Source organism: Bos indicus, chromosome 19 (genome assembly GCF_029378745.1).
Source record: "Bos indicus isolate NIAB-ARS_2022 breed Sahiwal x Tharparkar chromosome 19, NIAB-ARS_B.indTharparkar_mat_pri_1.0, whole genome shotgun sequence".
In the NCBI taxonomy this organism is placed as follows: Eukaryota; Metazoa; Chordata; class Mammalia; order Artiodactyla; family Bovidae; genus Bos; species Bos indicus.
The window spans coordinates 49915223-49938601 of NC_091778.1; the positions used below are offsets into that span (position 1 = coordinate 49915223).

General features: G+C 44.8%; 2 protein-coding genes across 4 annotated transcripts in view; one reads left to right on the plus strand and one right to left on the minus strand.

Moving 5' to 3' along the window:
- Window positions 1-21386, minus strand: part of PECAM1 (platelet and endothelial cell adhesion molecule 1) — a 94064-nt gene extending 72678 nt beyond the window's left edge. Inside the window, exon 1 of the mRNA XM_070773800.1 lies at window positions 21278-21386. The gene's annotated coding sequence lies outside the window, so the exon portion shown is untranslated. The remainder of the gene's footprint in view (window positions 1-21277) is intronic.
- Window positions 21200-23379, plus strand: part of MILR1 (mast cell immunoglobulin like receptor 1) — a 36302-nt gene continuing 34122 nt past the window's right edge. For all 3 annotated transcript variants that reach the window (XM_019982514.2, XM_019982513.2, XM_070773805.1), the window contains exon 1: window positions 21200-21399. In XM_019982514.2, the coding sequence (XP_019838073.1) occupies window positions 21312-21399 (88 nt within the window). In that variant the 5' untranslated portion in view covers window positions 21200-21311. The remainder of the gene's footprint in view (window positions 21400-23379) is intronic.

Sequence of the window (23379 nt, forward strand, 5' to 3'; positions counted from 1 at the left end):
GGTTCAATGGGTAAGGAATCTGCCTGCAATGCAGGAGACACAGGAGACAAAGGTTTGATCCCTGGGCCAGAAAGATCCCTTGGAGAAGGAAATGGCAACCCACTGCAGTATTCTTGCCTGGGAAATCCCATGGACAGAGGAGCCTGGTGGGCTACAGTCTAATGGATTTCAAAGGGTCGGACACAAATGATCATGAGCACAGAGGGACACAGAGCAGGAAATAAGGCACTAAGCCAGCTGCAGACCAGAGGGAGTCTCAGGAACGCTCTGCTCGAGGCCAGGCCCCATCAGGATGAAGTATCGATGATGCCCTAGAAGAAAGGGTGGCATCTCTCAGTCCAAGCAGGCACCAGGCCAAGCTCCAGGAAAGACAAAGGCCTGGCCCTCCACACCAGGGGTTTGGAAAGGAGGCTGCCCTATCCCTGGATATACATTAGTTTCTGCCTTGGTGGAGTTTATAGTCTGATTGGAGAGGCATGAAACCCAAGTGCCCAAGAAAGTGAATTCATAGCCACAAACTGTTGATTGTTATAAAGAAACAGAAACTGGCACAGTGAGGGAGGAAAGTCAGAGGGGTGGTGGACGGGGAGTGACCTCCTTAGACTGGATCGTTGTGTGTATACTAAGTCGCTTCAGTTCAGTTGTGTCTGACTTTGTGATCTCAAGGATGGAAGCCCCCAGGCTCCTCTGTTCATGCAGTCCTCCAGTCAAGAATACTAGAGTGGGTTGCCATCCCCTTTTCCAGGGGATCTTTCTGACCCGGGATCAAACCCAGGTCTCCTGCATGGCAGGCATCTGAGACCAGGAAAGCCCTGGCCCAGAGTAAAGTGGCCACCATTTTTCCAACCTGTTCTCTTAAAGCTCTGGGCTTTAGAAATCCATCCTTCTAACATTTTATTTATCTTATTTATTTTTTTGGCTGTGCTGGGTCTTTTGTTGCAGTACGCAGGCTTTTTTCTTGCATCACACGGGCTCTCTAGTTGCGGTGCATGGGTCCATGTCTTGTGGGTTCTTAGTTCCCCAACCAGGAATGGAACCCTCATCCCCAGCAATAGAAGGCAGATTCTTAACCACTGGACCACGAGGAAAGTCCCCACCCTTCTCCTAACATTTTAATATTAATATTAGGGATTGAGGAGAAGTAGCAGAGAACACAGAAGGCAGGAGACAGGAATGTTGGCTGATGGCTTCTGTTCCCATCGTCTCTCTATGACTTGCTCACCTCTGCACATCGACTCTAGGAGTTTAAGAAAGAAAAATACTTTAAAGTACTTAAAACATTGCCTACTGGAGTGGTTCTCAGTCTAGCCTGTGTGTGGGTAGCCAGCCCAACTGGCTTTCATGGGGTCAGCAGAAGTGCATTTCCATTTCTTATCGTAATCATCTATGTGTCAGCTCAATTTTAACAGGAAATCTGGCTAGGGCAGCCGCAGAGGAAGCAGAGATCAGGAGTTGTGAGGGCCCTCTCATCTTGGTTCTCAGCAGACCCCTCCATCCCCTGCTTTGAAAGGAAACAATGGTTCTTGCCTAAGAGGCTTCACCTACCCAGCCTTTTGGGCCAAGCATGTTGCTGCTATTCCTGGGCTGGACCTCCAGCTGATGGAGGTGTGGGAGGGAAAACTTGTCCCCCTCTCTTATTTAGCCTAAAACCCAGAAAATGTACTGAGTTTTAATAAAGGAGGCGGGGTGGAGGTAAGGAATCCTAAACCCACAGATCACAAGGGCCTGTACAAAACTCCAGCAGGGACTTCCCTGGTGGTCCAGTGGTTGAGAATCTGCCTCCCAGTGCAGGGGACACGGATTTGATTCTGGGTCCGGGAAGATGCCACGTGCCACAGGGCAACTGAGCCCATGTACCACAACTACTGAAGCCTGAAATCTATAGCCCATGCTCAGAAACAAGAGAAGCCATCACAATGAGAAGCCTGCACACCACAACTAGAGAAAAGCCTGCACGCAGCAATGAAGACCCAGTGAGGCCATAAATAAGTTAAGTCCAGCAGATTATTTATTAGGTATATAAAAACTTTACTTTGTATCTAAGCATTTCCTAAAATCTTTCCTAATAAGTTATGGCTCTCACTGTGTGCAGAACATCAATAAAGCCTCCATCAAAGAAAACACACACACACACACACACACATACATATACAGAGGGGGCCCAGACCTCTGTGGCTGGAATAAATTTAGGGAAGGGTAGAGAATAGGGAGTCTAGGCCAGACCCAACAGCTTGGCCAGTGAGGGTCACACCCAGGAGGAGTTAGGTCATGTATTAAGGGCTAGATGAGGCCAGAGTCATGAAGGAGGAGGGGACAGGATGAGAAATGCTCAGTGAAGCGACTGAAATGGGGTTCAAGCACCCAATAGATAGTACAGATCAGAGCAGAACTGTTACAGGTTGGCAGAGAGCAGTTTCAGTTACCAGGCAGGAAGTGGAAATGACCAAACCCCAGCAAATATCTTCTAAAAGTAGGTCAGGACACATTAACCTGGTTTCTTCTGTAGTTAGAGTTACTAGATTGTTGAATGAGTAAATCCTGCAGGTGTAGGGTTTGTGGATTTCAGCAAGATGTCTGACCAGGTGTGTCCTGGGGTCCTCATGGAGAAGAGTGTGGCATCTATCATGTATGGGACAATTAGATCCAAAGAGTTTTGATCAAAGTCAATTCAAAAGATATCTGTAGGAACCTCCCTGGCAGTCCAGTGGTTAAGACTCTGTGCTTCCAATGCAGAGGGTGCAGGGTTCCATCCCTGGTCAGGGAACTAGGATCCCACATGCCACATGGCATGGCCAAAAAATAAATATAAATAAGTAACTAAGCAAGTAAAGGTTCACAGAAGTGCTGCATCACTGATCCAAGATGACATAAAAAAAAAAAAAAAAAAAAAAGACATCCCATAGTGGAGTGCCACATGGCTCTAGGAGGCCTTGAGAACATGTTGACTGGATCCCTGAATGACACAGCACTGAGAGAGAGATACGCAAGAGGCCAAACGACAGGGTCAGTAGTAAAAAGTTGTCACTAGGAGGGTGCAATGGGCCAAATGATGATGCACAATAGAAAGGTGAAGTCCCTCAAAGCTGGCCTTGCAAATACAGGATGACGACAGCAGACATGTTTCTTAACAGCAGGATACGTAGTGGAAAGACTGATGAGTTTGAAAGGAGCATGGCTGCCATCCTGGTTGACGGCATTAACGAAAGTAAAGAGTTCAGGAGAGGGGAGAAAACTGCCCCACTATATTTTGTCACACATGCTCAGTTCAGGGGATGACACCCCAAAGCATATGGAGGGGTGATGAAAATGCCACAGGCAAAAGACCTTGAAAAACCACATCATAAGAGGAGCATTTGAAGAAAGTGGAAATGTTAAGACCAAGAAGGAAGATTTGGGAAGATCTGATCATTATCTTTAAATATTGAATTATTTATTTATTCATTTTAAAATTTTACTTATTTCTTAGAGTAGGTCCTTGTTAATTATCTATTTTAAATATACCAGTGTGCACATGTCAAACCAAACTCCTAATCTATCCTTCCCCTCACTCTTCCCTTGCCACAACCATAAGCTCAATTCTCTTAAGTCTATGAGTCTGTTTCGATTTTGTAAGTAAGTTCATTTGTATCATTTTTTTAGAATTCACATAGAAGTGCCATCATATGATATTTGTCCTTCTCTGTCTGACTTACTTCACTTAGTATGATAATCTCCAAGTCCATCCAAGTTGCTGCAAATAGCATTATTTCATTCTTTTTATTGGCCAAGTAATACTCCATTGTATATACGTGTGTGTGTGTGTGTGTCACATCTTCTTTATCCATTCCTCTGTTGATGGACATTTAGGTTGCTTCCATGTCTTGACCATTGTAAACAATGCTGCAATGAACGTGGGGATGAATGTATTCTTCTGAACCATGTTTTTCTTTGATATATGCTTCAGAGTGGGATTGCTAGATCATACTCTTTTTAGTTTCTTAAGGCACCTCCATACTATTCTCCAAAGTGGCTGCACCAATTTACATTCCCACCAACAGTGTAGGAGGGTTCCCCTTTCTCCACACCTTCTCCAGGATTTATTGTTTGTGGATTTTTTGCTGATGGCCATTCTGACAGGTGTGAGGTGATATCACCTCAAATGATTTGCATTTCTCAATTGCATTGGTTTTATGCAAAAGAGGAATGGGACTTTTATTTTTTAACCTTTCAGTAGAAATTATAGGGAGATCTATTTTAGTTAGATCTCTGTGACACAGCGAGTGAGGGAAAGTTAGCTGAGAAGGGGGGAGACATTTCCAGAGGGCTGCGGAGTCTCCTCTGCATCCAACTCCAGCAGCCAGGTGGGCAGACCTGTTCTGTCCAGGGGAAAACCGGCTACTACGAATTTCTTCATCTTACTGACGAAGCTTCTCAGAGCCAAATATTTGTCAAAGCCAACGCCATGTGTCAGAGCAGAGTCAGAGCAGTGTTCCTGCTGATTGCCAGGGTTGAAAACAAAGGAAAGAAGACAGTTGTCCTCATCCTGAAGGTCACTAAGTGGCCTCCGTTGCTCGTAAGTGGGGCTGGGATCACCACTCCGGTTGGATGCTGAGAAGAACCATGAAGTTGTTCACGGAGCTCAGGCATCACCTGCCAGATGCCGTGAGAAGTCATCTGTGTCCCTGCTGTGGAAACCCAAGTGGATCCGTCTGACCAACCAAACAGCAAACGTGACAGGAAGAGACAGAAAAGACAAGAAGGAAAGCAGAGTGCAGCCCAAGCACTCAGTCTTCATCTTGGGGGGTGGGGTGCCAGCCAGGGGTGGCAGAATGACCAGAGTCGCCGAGGAAACGCAGCGAAATCTCAACAGCTACCTGGGGAAGAAAGGGGCCCATCTGGGGGCGAGGGTGACAGAGGGAGGCCAATTGGCTAATTCGGTGGGGGCAGTGGCGGCTTGGCTCTGAGGGAGAATCTCGGTACAGGAGACTTGCAGGAAGTTTTTCTCTGGGCAGAGAGATGTAATTTTCCCTCACAGCCCCCTTCAGACAACCTTCAGTGAAGGCTTTTGAAGCTTTGTTCTCAAGAGATTGGGAGAGGGAGGTTCTACTAAAATGTACTGAGCACTCAGTACTCCTCATGGACTGTCTCATTTAATCCTGTGGATTAGACGCCAGAATTATCCTCACTGTACAGGAGAGAAACAAGAGTCTTGAAGAGGTTGGTACACTTGCTCACAATCCCACAGGCGGTTTATGTCCATTGGAACACCGGCTGCCTGACTCCAGACCTAAGCCCTGAACTCCACACCTGATGCCTCTGGAAGAAAAACATTTCAGGGCTTCTTGAAATGCACCACCATAGGGAAATCTTTGGCTTAGAACAAAGACCGAAGGGGTCAAAGCCTACAAAAGCTGAAGTGCACGGAATATGAGATATTTATTCACCCAGGTTATTTTAGGATGCCATCCTTCAGCATGTTTTATATACAACTGTCTTAATGCTTCCTGTTTCTTTACAGCTTCATTACCTGATTAAACAGAATTAAAACAGATACATCCCAATAAAAAAGGCAGCCAAGCTGGAGGATGAGACTATGCACAGGAAACTGTGCTCCCGGACAGACGTGAGGCTCATGTGATTTAAGACCGAGCCAGGAGCCTGTATAAACATTTCCAACTCTGAGAATGTGAGAATACACGGGTCTCAAGCAGATCCCTCACAGACCTCAAGGATCTTCTTTGATTAGAGCTGTATATATTTTAAAAAATGGAAAAGCTGCCCAGAGAAAATTTAAATGTAGGATCACACACTCACAAAGTTTTCATGTGAATGTTCACAGCAGCTCTGTTTGTCATTTCAGCTTTCTGGAGAAACTGGGGCCCGTCCAGATATCCTTCAGTGAATAAATGTTGGTTACATGCACACCATGGAATATTCCTCAGCAAAGAAAAGGAACAAACTATTGATACAGGCAACAACTTGGATGAATCTGCAGGACAATAAATAGGCTGAGTGAAAAAGAGCCAGTCCCCTAAATATGATCCTATTTGCATAACATTTTTGAAATAACACAAGTTTAGGAATGGAGGCCAAATGGGCAGTTTCCAGAGGTTGGGGTGGGGATGGGGGAGGGAATGGGTGTGCCTAAAGAAGGGCAACAGGAGGACGCTTGTGGCTTGGGAACTGAGTACTGCCTGCGGTGATGGATACCTGAACCTACATGGTGATAAAGCTGTTAAGAACTTTACACACACTGAAACACAATGAGTAACAGTAAAACTGGGAGAGTAAATCCTATAGGTGGGTTGTATCAATGTCAGGGTCCTGTAACATTATACTGCAACATTAAGATGTTACCACTGCGGAAACCTGGTTAAAATATATTTTACAGGCTGTCTGTATTATGTATTACAAATGGACAAGAATCTAATATTAGCTCAATAGAAATCGTTATTAAAGGACTTCCCTGGTGGCCCAGTGGTTAAGAACCTGCCTGCCAGGCTTCTCTGGTGGCTCAGTGGTAAAGAATCTGCCTGCCAGTGCAGGAGACGCAGGTTCAATTCCTGGTCCGGGAAGATCCCACATGCGGCAAAGCAAATAAGCCCATGCATCACAACTATTGAGCATGTGCTCCAGAGCCCGTGCATGGCAACTCCTGAGGCCCAAGTGCTCTAGAGACCGTGCTCTGCAACAAGAGAAGCCACGGCGATGAGAAGCCCATGCACTGCAACTCAAGAGTAGCCCCTGCTCGCTGCAACTGGAGAATGACCTGTGCAGCAACGAAGACCCAGCACAGCCCAGAACAACATAAAAATTAAAAAAAAAAAAGTCTGCCTGCCAGTGTGGGGAACACGGGTTCAGTCGCTGATTTGAGAAGATTCCACATGCTGTGGGGCATCTAAGACCGTGCACCGCAACTACTGAGCCCACGTGCCTAGAGCCCAGGCTCCACAGTAAGAGGAGCCATGGCGATGAGAAGCCCGCACACGGCAACTAGAGAGCAGCCCCTGCTAGCTGCAACTAGAGAAAGCCCACATGCAGCAAGAAAGACCCAGCGCAGCCAAAAATGAATTAATTAATAAATATATTTTTAATTGCTATTTTTAAAAAATGGACTGGTTTCCTGTCCCGGAAGGATTCCAGTGCTGGTTGTATGCCCTCTGACGAAGGTGCTCTTGGGGAGTTTACTGCATGGGGCGGCCCCTCCAGTTCTCCTGAGGTCCAGGGCAGTGAGGAGGTAGCTGAGCATTGCACGAGGGTCCTCCGTTTCTGCCAGTCCACAAATGTACAGGGAGAATCAGAGAGAAGTAGAATGTCCTCCTTACAGACGCTTGTTTTCTTACACCGAGAGGAAGAGGTGAGCTGAATGGCTCTGAAGGTATTTGGCAGGGCTACCTCTGTCACTGTCTGCTTTTCCCTAAAGGCTGGGCTCCCCTGGGGTCTGGGGGTTCAGGCAGCTCCCCTGACAAAAATAAAACATGAATGTTCAGGTTGCTACTTAGAATCTGGAAGAAACTTAGAAATCTTCTCCCCGATAAAAGAACCTTCAAGATGGAAAGAGAACAGGAATATTTTGAGACCTAGGAAAGATGTGGATGTTCGAGGAGGTAAAGGGGTTTTGAACATCGTCCTAGCTAAAATGCACGAGCTTCTCCTAAAGAAGTGTTTCCTTCTTGGATAATTTCAAGACCAGTTTCATGTAGATGGTTATTCCTGATGGACCTCTCGAACAGTGAAATGGATAAATGTGAGGTGTCCTTAGACTCCTCTTCCCCCCATAGGTTGAGGCCAAGAGAGACATCCCTTAGGTGAACTTACAAACAAGGTCCCTGAGGCTGGCCACAACCGGCCCGTGCAGCCCACGTGGACCAGGCACTGTCTCAGGACTTCCTGGCCAGGGAGCTTCCTTCATGGTCTCTGGGGTCCCCGTTCACCACATGCCCTGTGTCCTTATACCAGGACCTACCCCAGTATGTGTGATGTCAGACTCAGGGTGCCAACTTTTTTTTTTTTTTTTGGCTGCCATACTGTGTGGCATGTGGGATCTTATTTCCCCAAGCAGGGGTCAAACCTTTGCTTCCTGCAGTGGAAGAGCAGAATCTTAACCACTGGACTGCCAGGGAAATCCCCCAGGCACCAGCCTTTAAGGAATGTCCTGAGTCCCGGACCGACCCCAGGAAAGCCAGCTCTCACTAGGCCTCCAGCTGACGGCACCTGAAACTCATGGGAAAGTGGAAGTGATAGATGATGACAGGTATGAAGTCTCCTCTGAATGCCCCCTGGCCTGCATCTGCATCACCCTGTATCCACATCTGCCTTCCGTGTGCCCTCAAAGAAGGCTCAGCCCCCACAAAGGCGCCTTGCGTTTACTGCCACCTAACACAATGCGGACTACCTGCATCTGCCTGTAAATCCATTTTTAAAGTGCAGCAAGGAAAGCTGAAGGAAGGGGAAAGACAGGGCCCCAGTTCAGCCCTCGAGGCTGCATTGTTCTCACACGAGCATTGTTTCCCCCCACAACCCCTGGGGAATCAAATGGGATTGTTTTTCCCCAAGACCGAGCTCTTCAGGTGTGAGCTGCTGTTCCTGGACTACGGTGGTGACTGTGGCGTTTCTGCAACAGGAAAGAGGAAGGAACTGCTGATCTGCGTAGCCAGGGCACTAACAATGTGTGCCCCCCTCCAGCCAGCCAGCAGCAAAGAGGAAAAGAGCTCAGTGTCCATAGTGATAAATCACTGGGAAGCCGAAGGGGGAGAGTCGGCAACAGGATTTTTCCTTTCCTCTGGTTCCCCTGCAAACACTGTCCCAGCTCCAGAGTCTGGTAGCAGCCTGGCGCCTCTCCAGGCTGGGACTCCAGAACCACAGGTAGACGAAGAGGGAGGGGTCACAGCTAGATGGAAATCGACATGGAAAACCCTCCACTGCTGAGAGCTGAAGGGAAGGGGCTTGGGCTCCTCTTAAAGGTGAACATCGGGCCCAGTAGGACTTTACACCTGAGTGGCCACGTGCCAACTGTTAAGCTCCCCCATGTATGCCACCCACATTATTCCAGTTCACAGGCTTCCCAGGTGGCTTGAGTGGTAAAGGATCTGCCTGCCAAAGCAGGAGATGCAGGTTTGATCCCTGGGTCGGGAAGATCCCCTGGAGAAGGAAATGGCAACCCACTCTCGTATTCTTGCCTGGGAAATCCCATGGACAGAGAAGCCTGATGGGCTACAGTCCGTGGGGTCACAAAGAGTCAGATACAACTTAGCACAAGCACCTATCCTACATTAAGCCCTGCGTGATCCTGGGTTCTATTATGTGAGCTGCACACATACGGGTAGTACTGGCCTTTTGCAACAGAAGAACAGGCCTGGTGAGGGAGGGAGATGGGCCAGAGACAACTCACCAAGTTAAGACACTTGCTGCAAGTTGCTCCTGAAAGTCTTCAGGGCTCTCACCTGACTCTTTCCCTTGCTTAAGTTAGACTATATTTCCCAAGGAAAATTCTAGTTTTTTGGAAACGCTCTGAAATGTTTGTCCTGAGCCTTGCTGGTTACTCTTCTTTGAGCCTTGTTTATTCTCTCGCCTCTTACCTTTGCATATGCCATTCCCTCTGCTTGGAATGCTGTTCCGTCACTCTCTGGTCTGCTAACCCCTCATGCAAGATGCCTGGGAAGGTTTCCCCATGGTTCAGACACCTCGCTTTCTGGGCTCCCTCAGAATTTACCCCAACACTATGTGAGTCAGCACAGAGTAGAGTAAGAAAATGCTCTTCTAGGGCCAGACGAGCTGTGCGACCTCAGGGGACTTGATCTCTCTGAGCTTCCACTTCCTCACAGGCAGGATGCAGAGAACGATAGCACAGCAAGTCCCCTGCGTACAAACGAGTTCTGTTCTGAGAGTGGATGCCTTTAGTCCGATTGTTCGTAAATCCAATGAAGTTAGTCTAGGTACCTAAATAACACAATTGGCTGTATAATACTGTACTGTCATAGGTGTATCATGCTTTTCACACAAATAATACATATAAAAAACCACAAAAAATAAAGGAAACATTTCTAACCTTACAGTACAGTACCTTGAAAAATACAGTAGTACCAGCTACATCACCACTGCTGTTATGCTTGCTTCCGGACATCCTGGGCTTAAAATAAAGACACTGTACTACTAGACTCTACACGGTACCGTAAAGTACCCAAAAGCACAAGTACTTGTAGAGGATGCACGCACGTGACAGTGTACTCCAGACACACGAACTAAGTCACGTGATTGGACGTGCAAACACATGTTTGAGTGTTTGAAAGTTCGCAAGTTGAAGGTCCGTATGGCAAGGACTTACTGTAACTGCCTCCTAGCACTGGTGAGGATTAGACGTTAACACATACAGAGCACTTAGAAAACGCTGGCATACAGCATTTTCGTGCTCAGTAAGCACAGGCTGCTAAAGGATCAGCTGTCTTAATGCGGGACCTTCTCTGTTGCAAACCCTCAGATGGAGCCCTCAGTGGGGTGTTCAGCAGTATGTGTCAGAAGAACTCTGAATTCACAGAAGCCTGCTTTCAGCTGCCGTGTCCACACCAGGCACAGTGCGAGTGTATGAGCTTGACACACACTATCTCACTTAGTGGAGTCACTCCAAGATTGGGCCCAGGAAGCCAGGCATCAGCATTCACCCTGTGAGGCGTGTGGGGTCCTTGATCGGCCCCTCAGATCGCCTGAGAACCCCTCCCATCCTCCTTGCCCGCCTGCTCTGGTTGGGCTGGGAAAGGCTCACCTCTCAGGGCCAGGCCAGGTGGCTCTTGGCCATCACCAAAGCCGGACTGCCCTGGCAGTCTGCAAACACTGAGAGAGACTGAAATAATCCATGTAACTGCAGCCCAGAGGCCTGCTTTCTGGGTCCACAGAACTCACCACACCGTGACTGTGAGGTGTGTGGTGGGACAATGCAATCCAAACCGCATATGGGGTGGCCGGTCTCTCTGTGGTTTCACATTCAGAAAAAATGAAACCAAACTCTTCACGCAAATACTTAAGTGGTTTAGTCGCTAAGATGTGTCTAACCCTTGCAACCCTGTGGACTGTAGCCCGCCAGACTCCTCTGTCCATTGGATTTTCCAGGCAAGAATACCCGAGTGGGCTGCCATTTCCTTCTCCAAAATACTTAAAGAGTTTAAACTAAATCTTATAACAGCTGAAGCCTTTCTGCAGCCAGCTTTTTAATTGCCCTGGAACTTTATAGCAATCCCTAGACCAAATGGAAACAATAAACCTTTTTGGAGGAAAACAAAACCACAAAAACAACTCCCCACCCATACCCCAGCCTTCCTCAAATCTATTCATTAGCCCACAGGTGAACTCAGACCAACAGGGCTCAACCGGCATGATCAGTACCTGCCTGAAGATACGGCCGCACACACTGAATAAGATGTTGATGATAGTAACTGGCGTTTATTGCAGGGCGACATGTGATTTACATGCGTGTGACCCAATCCCACCATAACTTGTCCGCAGTGCCAGGCTGGTCGGGGCCGGCCCCAGCCAGGGTCCATGCTCTTACCGCCCAGTTCGAGTTCCTCCAGCTTCTGGCTGGAATTATATCAACCCAGCAAGCTTGTCCCTTTGTCTATCAAGAACTTCAACTGATCAAATACATACATACAGAAACAGAAAATAGAAAAACCTTTAGCTACTTAGTAAATGCTATTACCGTATGGGTAAAATCTTTCCAATAATGAGATTTAGTTAAGAAATAATAGAGGGGTTGGTGGTGGAGAAAAGATAGGAATCTCAGCCTGCTCAGAAGTCTGGAAATTTCAAAGTAACAGATAGCATTTTGCATTTCTGGTAATCAGGATATCAGTGGTGAACTTTTTCAGGACTGAGAGAAAGCAACTTGTCCCTATGTGCCTATTTTAAATGCATTTGGCAGTAGTTTTCATCTAATGACTAAATTTCTTTAAAAAGTATCTCATTTCATTTACTCCCATTGACTTGAAATAATAGGGTATTACTGAAGAGTGCTTTAAACTTTTCTTTTTCTTTTTCAAGTGACAAAAGAAAAGCAAGGAAAAATAATAATAAGTCTTCACAGACAAATAGTTAATGAGTGTGTCTGTTCCTTCCATGACTGATTTGAAGCTACAGAAAATTTTACAATGGCACCACCTAATGGAATACCTAATGTAAAATTTTTACAATATCTAACGTAAAATTTTATCTAAAGGAATATCTAATGTAAAACTTTTACAATGGCGCCATCTAATGGAAGGGGCTTCCTGGGGGCTCAGATGGTAAAGACTCTGCCTGCAATGCGGGAAACCTGGGTTTGATCCTGGGTTGGGAAGATCCCCTGGAGAAGGGAATGGCAACCCACTCCAGTATTCTTGCCTGGAGAATCCCATTGACAGAGGAGCCTGGAGAGCTACAGTCCATGGGATCGCAAAGAGTCAGACATGACTGAGCATCTAACACACAATGGAATATCAGATTAGACACACAAAAAAATCATGTTTTTTACCTTTACATTTGTACCAACCACTTCTAACACTTCTTTATCAGCTTGGGACACCCCCATTGCTTATTTTGCCCTTTGGTTATTATAATATTTCCAGTGGAAACAGAGCATTGATATAAAAATATTATATAAAATACATAGCATAAAAATGGTACGTAAAAGTGATTGAAAATAAAACTTTCCCATTTCTTTCTCCAGAGGACTGTGCATACATAAATAAATGAATGAGTGAACAACCATATAAACATGTGTAGATATAGATATTATAAATAGATGGAATAGCACTTATTTTCTGCAGTGTGCTTTTTTGAACCTTTTGCCCATTACAAATATATTTTCATTTAAATACATAGAACTTGGTTTTTTTTTTAATGGCTCCAAAATATCTTGTACGAGATTCCTTTTCAGGGTAACGTTCTAATAGAAATGCAAATCAAAACCACAATGAGATACCATCTCACTCTGGTCAGAATGGCTGCTATCAAAAAGTCTATAAATGATAAATGCTGGAGAGGGTATGGAGAAAAAAGAACACTCTTACACTGTTGGTGGGAATGCAAACTAGTACAGCCACTAGGGAGAACAGTGTGGAGATTCCTTAAAAAACTGGAAATAGAACTGCCATATAACCCAGCAATCCCACCGCTGGGCATACACACCAAGGAAGCCAGAATTGAAAGAGACACTTGTACCCCAATGTTCATCGCAGCACTGTTTACAATAGTCAGGACATGGAAGCAAACTAGATGCCCATCGGCAGACGAATGGATAAGAAAGCTGTGGTACACAAACACAATGGAATATTACTCAACTATTAAAAAGAATGCATTTGTATCAGTTCTAATGAGATGGATGAAACTGGAGCCTATTATACAGAGCAAAGAAAGTCAGAAAGAAAAACATCAACACATATATATAGGTATATATATATACACATATATATTAATGCATATATATGGAATTTAGAAAGATGGTAACGATAACCCTATATGTGAGACAGCAAAAGAGACACAGATGTAAAGAACAATCTGTTGGACTCTGTGGGAGAAGGCGAGGGTGGGATGATTTGAGAAAATAGTGTTGAAACATGTATATTATCATGTGTGAAATAGATTGCCAGTCCAGGTTCAATGCATGTGGCAGGGTGCTCAGGGCTGGTGCACTGGGATGACCCTGAGGGATGTAATGGGTAGGGAGGTGAGAGGGAGGTTCAGGATGGGGAACACATGCACATCCATGGCTGAGTCATGTCAATGTATGGCAAAAACCACCACAATATTGCAAAGTAATTAGCCTCCAATTAAAATTAATTAATTAATTGATTTTTTAAAATAAAAATGTTCTAATAGAATGTAGTGATGTTTGCAACTCTTTGTGACTATACTAAAAAAAAACCACTGAACAACTTTAAATTTTATGGTATGTGAATTACATCACACACACAAAAAAAGCTGTTTAACAAAATAACAGAATGTCAAAAAAAATCCTATAATTTAAACAACCTGTTCCCAACTGATAGGCATTTAGGTGTTTGCAGTTTTTCATGATTACAAGAAAAACTGCATGGATGCCCCTGGACACTTGTAGCTTCAGGTAAGCTTCTAGGACTGCACATATAGGTCTGGATGTGAATGCAGGAATTCTGGTGTTAGCTGGTGTTGTAGAAGCCACTTCAAATTTCTTCCAAGAATATAAAGGTTAGAACATACACTAAAGTGAATTTTCTGTTGAGGGTGGATCTGTGTTTCCTTCACTGATCATGCAAGTGAAGTGAAAGTGGCTCAGTCATGTCCAACTCTTCGCAACCCCATGGACTATACAGTCCATGGAATTCTCCAGGCCATAATACTAGATTAAGGGTAGACTTTCCCTTCTCCAGGGGATCTTCCCAACCCAGGAATGGAACCCAGGTCTCCTGCATTGCAGGCGGATTCTTTACTAGCTGAGCCACAAGGGAAGCCCAATCATGCAAGGGAGAAGGGCGATGTGTTTCGTCCTCCAACAACAACCTGCGTAGCTCGGTGTGCCTAAGCACTTTGGTTAATATCCCAGATCTGCCTCTGTCAGCTGGAGACCTCGTTCTGTTCCTGAACAGTTTTGCCATCTGTGAAACAGAACAGCTCACAGGGTTACTACGAGGATGGGGTGAACTGGCCCGCATCTGATGGGCTGACCCTTGGCTAGATGTTCCTGGCTAGATCCTTCCTGTGTGGTTCCTTTTGAACCACTCTAGATGAGAGCACAGCAAACCCAAGTAGAAAAGACCCTGGTGAATCCATTTACGTTGTGTTGTTCCTGAGTGGTGACCCCCACAACTGGCTGGTGGCCTGCATGAACACCAAAGTTGACTATTCCCAGCTGTGGGCAGGTGGAGCAAGTCTCAGGAAGAATAGCGACAAGGAGGGTGAGACTGACAACTGCCCTGTGAACTGTCCGGATTCCCAGAATCCTCAGCACCCCTTTCTCTGAGAGGGGAGAGGGGAGATCACTTGTCATCACTCCAGGGTCCAGGAACAGACAACCCTCTCAGCAGCAGCCCAGCCATCATGATACAGGAGAACTGGAGAAGAAGAGGAAATTATCGAAGTCCCTGTCAGCTCCAACCCCTTCAAAGAATCACAAAGCTGCCTTCTTATAAGGACCCTGGTACAACGTCATCTTGGCTTCCCCAGTGTCTCAGCGCTAAAGAATCCACCTGTAATGCAGGAGCTGCAGGAGACACGGGTTTGATCCCTGGGTTGGGGAGATTCCTGAGGAGGGCATGGCAACCCACTCCAGTATTCTTGCCTGGAGAATTCCATGGACAGAGGAGCCTGGCTACAGTCCATGGGGTCCCAAAAAGTAGGATACGACTGAGGCGACTTGGCATATGCACATGCATGGCCATCTTAATCGATTAAATCTGCAAATATCTGATTTTCAGGTAAGCTCACATTCTAAGATGCTGGGCGGGTATGAAGTCTAGGGGACACCATTCAATCAAGTACAGAATCTATGGGAACAAATCAGAAATAGTGAGCTGCAGTCCAGAACATCTTCTGCTCAGATCAGAACAGCCCAGAATGTCTTTTTACACTGCACAAAAGGCAGTACAAAATAAAGCAAATGATTTCTATTTCTGGAATGAAAACCAATTTGATTATTCGAACAGAAAACATGAACAGGACTCAGAAGTTGTGCTGTGAATAGATGGGGCTCAGAAGTTATGATGCAAAAAATTGAAAATACTAAATATATTTCATCAGAATGGTAATCGTGTTCTGACAAAGCTCATTGCTCTAATAAATTCTACAATTCTAGTGAGGAAAATAATGAAAAAAAAATCTTAAATCTGTATTTGAAATAATAAGAATTCTGGAAGTTAAAACATCAAAATTATATCTATGAAACAAGTGACAATATTCAGAAACTGCTATCAGACTTTTAACACAATCTAATGTATAGTTTTAAGTAATTAAGTATTTTTAGACATAAAATGAATGGAATTTCAAAAAAGAATAAAAAAGCATGTGTGCATCATTCTGACCTAAATTAATGGCTCCACTTGTTATAAAATGTCACTATTGAAATAAAACACATTTTGAAAATTTATAAATTAACGCAATAAAATCTGCATCATTTCCCCCCAGTTTCAACTACTTCCTAACATGTATTTTTAAATCAAAAATGTAATATTCAAGTCTTCAAAAATAGTTGCTTATTTTTGCTCATCTCTTAAAGGGGAGGAACATGTAAAATACTATATCCAAATTTTACTGTCAGTGCTTGAGAAATATGGTTTCCATGATGTTTCATGGAAATCTTACTGGGTTTTATGCATGGTGGGAGTACTAGAGCAGGGTAAAGAAGAAGTCTGGGAAATCTGGAGTGTCAGCCAAGATATTAGAAACTGTTTCTAGACCCTTTGGTTTGGTGGTAGGCTAGTAGCCCAGCTCCCTTCCTCCACGGCTGACTGGGCAGAGCGGCACATCCTCTCTGAGGGATGGCTTACCCAGAGATGCCTGGGTGGTTCCTCGCACATGCCCCCATGCCCATGACCATGACTCAACAGTGGAGGGAAGGTGCAGGTGTCTTGCCACCAGATGGACCGAACTCCACGGCACAACTCACACCCCACATCACCCCAAGGGAGCAGACAATGGGTCAAGTTCAGAAGGACCCTATCTTTGCTTAGTTTCTTCCCACATCCTGTTCTATGTGCCCATCCCTGTCCCTTCTCCTTCAAGCCCTCCCTCAATAAACCACATACTCAAGAAGCCTGTCTCAGGCTCTATTGCCCAGGAACCTGTCCTCAGACAGATGGGGTCAAACCCTCCATAGTCACCGATGGGTGATGTAGTTAAAGATGTAAGGGACTTCCCCGGTGGCCCAGTAGCTAAGACTCTCTCCAAGGCAGGAGGTCCAGTTTCGATTACAATTAAGGGAATTAGACCCCACATGCTGCACCTAGAGATTCTAATGCCCCATGAAGATGGAAGATCCTGAGTGCCACAACTGAGACCCCCCAAAAAAAGATGTGAATCATGTCAATCTTAAAGTATTTTTCTGACAAACTTTTAATTTACCTTCTTTCATCAAACATCAGAGAGAATTACATATTATGTCTCAAGACTTGAGAATCAAGACAATGAAAATGGGAAGGCTTCTGGACTTAATGGAGAATTTGTGGTACAACAGTCGCAGTTTGGAAATTTTGGACTCTTACGTGTTTATTTTAATGGAAGTGGTAAAATATTTGGAAAAGTAAATATTTTAGGGAGTTTTATGGTTAATTAGGGATGTGTTGTGCTGTGCTTAGTCGCTCAGTCGTGTCCGACTCTTTGCGACCCCATGGACTATAGCCTGCCAGGCTCCTCTGTCCATGGGGATTCTCCAGGCAAGAATACTAGAGTGGGTTGCCATGCCCCCCTCCAGGGGATCTTCCCAACCCAGGGATCGAACCCATGTCTCCCACATTGCAGGAGAATTCTTTACAGTCTGAGCCACCAGAGGAGCCCTAATTAGGGATATTCTAAGATAAATTTTAATACTTCTATTTATTATATTTTATATTACATTATATTTATATTATATTACATAGATACAATAAATATTTGTTAATTTGAAGTGCAATCGACTTATCATATTCCATAAGTTATTTCACTTAGTATAACACCCTCTAGGTCCATCCAGGTTTTCTCAAACAGCAAGATTTCATTCTTTTGTGGGTAAGTAATATTTCATTGTGTGTATGTGTGTGTGTGTATATATATATATATGCTACATCTTCTTTATCCATTCATCTATTGATGGAGACTTAGGTTGTTTCCATAGCTTTGCTGTTGTAAATAATGCTACAGTGAATATAAGGGTGCTTATATCTTTCCAAATTAGTGTTCTGTTTTCTTCAGAAAACGCCCCAGAAGTGGAGTTGCTGATCTCTATGATAGTTCTATTTTTAATTTTTTGAGGAACCACCATACTGTTTTCCATAGTGGCGGCAGCAATTTATATTCCCAGCAACAGTGCATGAGGGTCCCCTTTTCTTCACATCCTCACCAACACTTGTTATTTGTTGTCTTTTTGATGACAACCATTATGACAGGTGAGTTTCCCTGATGGCTCAAACAGTAAAGAATTTGCCTGCCATGCAGGAGACCCAGGTTCAATCCCTGGGTTGGGAAGACCCCCCGGAGAAGGAAATGGCAACCCACTCCAGTACTCTTGCCTGGAGAATCCCATGGACAGAGAGATCCGGCAGGATACAGTCCACGGGGTCTCAAAGAGTTGGACACAACTGAGTGACTTGCACTTTCATTATGATGGATGTGAGGTGATGTTTTACTGTGATTTTGATTTGTGTTTCCCTGATAATTAGTGATGTTTAGCATCTTTTCACATGGAGATTTTTTTATTATAAATCTATAGGCTTATTATCAAGTGGAGATTTTAATACTTTTAGATTTATAATATTAATTCAATAAATGAAAGAGAAGTGAAAGATACTGTAAAAATGAAGAACTATGGCATGATTTCTTATAATAAAACAAAAATAAATGTTAATTCCAAGAGAAAAATATAATATCTTAAAATAAATTATAATATTAAAATGCATTTGTTATTTGAGGGCAAAATCCTGACACTACTAAATGGTATTTGTAAAGATATATGGGAGCATATATTCTTGGGCTTCCCTGGTGGCTCAGCTGGTAAAGAATCCGCCTGCAATACGGGAGACCTGGGTTCGATCCCTTGGTTGGAAAGATCCCCTGGAGAAGGGAAAGGCTACCCACTCCCATATTCTGGCCTGGAGACTTCCATGCACTGTAGTCCATGTGGTTGCAAAGAGCTGGACACGACTGAGCAATTTTTGCTTTCACTTTCACTTTCATGGGAGCATAAATGAAATTAAACCAAAGGATTAAATGATTTTTTGTGATTTAGAAATAAAAGATAATAGAAATATTGGGTATAGGGCTTCCCAGGTGGTTCAGTGGTAAAGAATCTGTCTCTCAATGTAGGAGATGCAGGTTTGATTCCTGATACAGGAAGATCCTACATGTCTCAGAGCAACTAAGCCCGCGCACCACAACCATTGAGCCTGTGCTCTAGAGCCGGGGAGCCACGACTTCTGAGCCCACATGCCTCAACTACTGGGCCCTGAGTACCCTAGAGCCTGTGCACTGCCTCAAGAGAAGCCACTGCAATGAGAAGCCTGTGTGCTGCAACTAGAAAGTTTACTGATATGACGAATTTCCGTGGACCATGATAGTGCAGATTCGTCATGATTTGGGCCCCATGCAACGTGTCAGGTCCATGAATGAACTTTTTTCTTTTTCCACTTGAGACTTTCTATCTGATTTGTTGTGTAATCTTTGATAAACTATGATCCTTTTTGGGGGGCCTCGATAAGGTACTCCTAGTAATGTTTACTAACAGCCCTAAGAAGAACTTCCTCCAGTTTCCTTTGCTGTCTTTGCTGTCTGCTTTCTTTTGCTGTGGTCTGCAGGCTTCCTGCCTGAGCTGAAAGTTCCACATGCAGAAATGCCCCAGACACGTCAGCTTTTCTGAAAGAGCCCCCATCCTTCTGGGCATGACAGTTCTCAGGCCAGGATGGATAAGACACTGGTGGGAAACGTCAAAACCGAAACCTCTGATTCCCTTTAGCAGAAATTCTGGCGTTGAGAGTTATGCCACCAGAGATTAAACTGGTGGGGTGCTTTCCCTCCCTCTCCTTTAGTGAAAGAAATTGCCACCAATATTGCCATCTGAAGTCACTGAGTGCTGCCTTTGTTGGAAGGGTGGGTGCCTGAGAAGTAACTTTTACTATTGGAAGGAAATAAAGGCCTTTTACAAACTGAGGGCTAACTTTGCATTTTTCTTTTACAAACCGAGGGCTAAGATGATTTGCTTCCAGACAGTGGCAGCAGACAGGGAGGAAGTGGGGGCGATGGCAGCAAGCCCTGGGCTCTGTTCAGACCCCCATGCGGCTGGGCATGACTGACCACAACAGGCTAGGAACCTGGGGAGCCCAAGCAAGGAGCCCCTGGAGCAAGTTAATACTGGAGACTGGATGATGTTTTGGAAGAACTTGCACCCAGGCAGGGATGTGTCTTCCCCACGGAGAGGGCACCTGTCCACAAGAATGCAAGAGGCCTTCAGAGTCAACTCTTCAGGCAACAAGAGCCAGTAACCTGGGAATTCCCTGGCGGTCCAGTGGTTAGGACTCTGCACGTGCGCTGCAGAGGATGCAGGTTCATTCCCTGGTCAGGGAACTAAGATCTCACAAGTTGTATAGCTTAGCCAAAAAAAAAAAAAAAAAAAAAACCACAAATAAGAAAAGAAAAAAAGAACCAGTAACCCAAGTGGTACAGCCCAATCACAGCCCCCGCCACTCAGGAACCCCTCACCCCCTTCCCACTCCCCACTTCATGCTGGTGACAGTAAAATATGCATCCACTTGGCAGAGTTAGAAGTCTGGACTGGGTGGAAGTGAATCACAAGCCGCTTCAGGGCTGTAATTTAGACACGCTGAGGCTGCTGGGGCCCTGGAGAAAATTCAGAGCCCCAGGTTTCATCCCCAGGAAGCCTGGGGCAAGGCCTAGAAGCCAGCATTTAACACAGTCAGGCATTTCTCCTGCCACGTTTCTGTGTCTCTCTCTAGACAGCCAATATTGCTCCCCAAGACTAAACCAAACTTTCCACTCACTTCCTTTTGACCCAGGCTGAATCCAAAAAGAGATGATCAGGTGGGTTTGCATAAAGACAATGCTGTTGTTGTTTAGTTGCTAAGTAATGTCTGATCCTTTTGTGACCCCATGGACTATATAGCCTGCCAGGCTACTCTGTCCATGGATTTTCCAGGCAAGAATACTGTAGTGGGTTGCCATTTCCTTCTCCAGGCGATCTTTCCCACCCAGGGATTGAACCTGGGTCTCCTGCATTGGCAGGTGGGTTCTTTACCACTGAGCCACCAGGGAAGCCCATAGTAGCCACACCTTCTCTTTTTCTCACAGTCCGCTTCCCTGCCAGCCTGAATTAGAAGCAACCTGCCATATCCCTCTCTGCCTACACGTGCTCACAGAGGAGCACAGGGTCACACCAACCAGTCCTCTCACATCAGGCTAGTCCACACAACTCCAATTTCTTTAAATTTGTCGAAAAAGAGGAAGTTCTCTCTGTGATTCGCTGATGGGAGGCAGGGAGGCCATCAGGACTCCTTTGCCCTCCTCCCCGATTTCATTCAAGAGAATGTGGGGCTATTTAAACCAGCCGTTCTTTGGGGCATTTTTCTTTCTGTCACATCTGAGGCTCACTTACCATTTCGAAGCTTGAATCTCCAAACCAAAACATCATGTGGAAGAAGAGTTTTCTCGTGTTCCTTTTCTCTCTTTCAGTTCAAAAGGCTGCCCTGGATTGTGAAAGAGTAAGAAAAACAAATGGTAAGTTTCATGTACTTCTCTGTTGTACTAAAGCCGCTTTCACCGAAATGGTGAGACAGTCAGCTTTAATCGTGCGCCGTCATGAGCGGGTTCTTCTGTGCTTTTTGATGAACAGCCAAAGAGGAGAGTTTTTCCACTTTGTACTGTTTAAAATGAAGTGATTTTAGGGAGGGAGTCAGAGAATCTTTCCTGAAACTAAGAAACAAAATGTTGAGCTTGTTTTTTTTTTTAAACAATGAAATGGTTCTTTCTTTCTCTGTTGTTTTTTAATTAGAAAATCAACCCACAATTGTTGTAAAATAATTCAGGTGACACTAAAAACATATCCTGGGAGGCAGTTTATCATCATAGAGCCAGGCTTGTTGCGGTCCTAACCTTGTTTCTACCCTTTTCCAGCTGGTAGTCTGGGCACATGATGAAAACCACTTTAAGCTTAATTTCTATTCTCTGTGAAGCGGGGGAGTGGGTTGGCAGCGGGCAGGGGGGTGCGGTGGGGTCGGGGGGAATAAAGGCACCTCCCTGGGAGGGCTGCTGTGAAGACTGAGACAAGCCCTGTCCCTCAGCACAGAGCCGAGTGCGTGGGGAGCCATCAGTAAATGCTAGCCCAGGTTGTTGTTATTATACTGTAAAAGGTGAACGTTCTGCTGTAAACAGATCCCCAGTCCCTCTCCCATCTCTGTGTCCAGAAGCAACTACTATTAACAGTCCTTTTCGCTCCAATATCAAAGCAAACAAACTCTTCTGTGACCTGTTCTTTTTAAAGTTAACACGTCCCAGACTTCTTTCTAAGAGGAAGTTGTAGATTTAGCTCCCTTCTTTTCAACAGTTGCATGGCAGTTCACAATAGGACTTAGTCATAATTCATGGAACCATCATTCCCTTATTTTATTCCTTATCTTAGAAACAATACTGCAGTAAATATCCTTTGTGGACACATGAGCATGTGAGTTCATGCAGGATAAGATCCTAGAACTGAAATGGCTGGGTCGAAGGCCGTGTCCATTTGAATTGTTACAGCTAATGCTAAGTTGCCCTCCTAACACGCTGAACTGGTGCATGTTCACCAACGCTGACCACAGACATGGGTAGAGTGTGAGTTTCTCACCCTCTCTCAGACAGTGGATACAATCAATTTTTTAAATTTGTGTCAATCTGATGAGGACAAAAATAATATCTCAATGTTGTTTTAGTTCGTGGTTGCCTCGTCACTCATAAAGCTGTGCTCCTTTCTCATGTTTGTTGACTACGAAAGCTCTAGCATGCCCATATAAAAGACATTTAGGGATGGCAATCTGGCTGGAAAGAGAAGTGAGGTCTTATCTTGAATCTGAGCTTACATAAGACTGAGAAAATATTAACTGTCCAGATCAAAGTGTAGATTGCTGGCGTTTTTGAGGGGTCTAAACCCCTCCTCCACCCAAGCCATCCCTCGAACACTATTTCTTCTTCTGAGAATTACCTATTCATATTATTTGACCATTTATTTGATTGTCTTTTCCTTATTAATTTGCTATTGGTTTATGTATATTAGGGCTTCCCTGGTAGCTCAGACGGTAAAGTATCTGCCTGCAATGCAGGAGACCTGGGTTCCATCCCTGGGTTGGGAAGATGCCCTGGATAAGGAAATGGCAACGCACTCCAGTATTCTTGCCTGGAGAATGCCATGGACGGAGGAGCCTGGGCAGGCTACAATCCATGGAGTCCCAAAGAGTCAGACATGCCTGAACGACTAACACATTTATCTTATGTATATTAAAAGAATCCTATGCGGAGAAACAGTGGAAACAGTGTCAGACTTTATTTTTCTGAGCTCCAAAATCACTACAGATGGTGACTGCAGCCATGAAATTAAAAGACGCTTACTCCTTGGAAGGAAAGTTATGACCAACCTAGGTAGCACATTCAAAAGCAGAGACATTACTTTGCCAACAAAGGTTCGTCTAATCAAGGCTATGGTTTTTCCTGTGGTCATGTATGGAT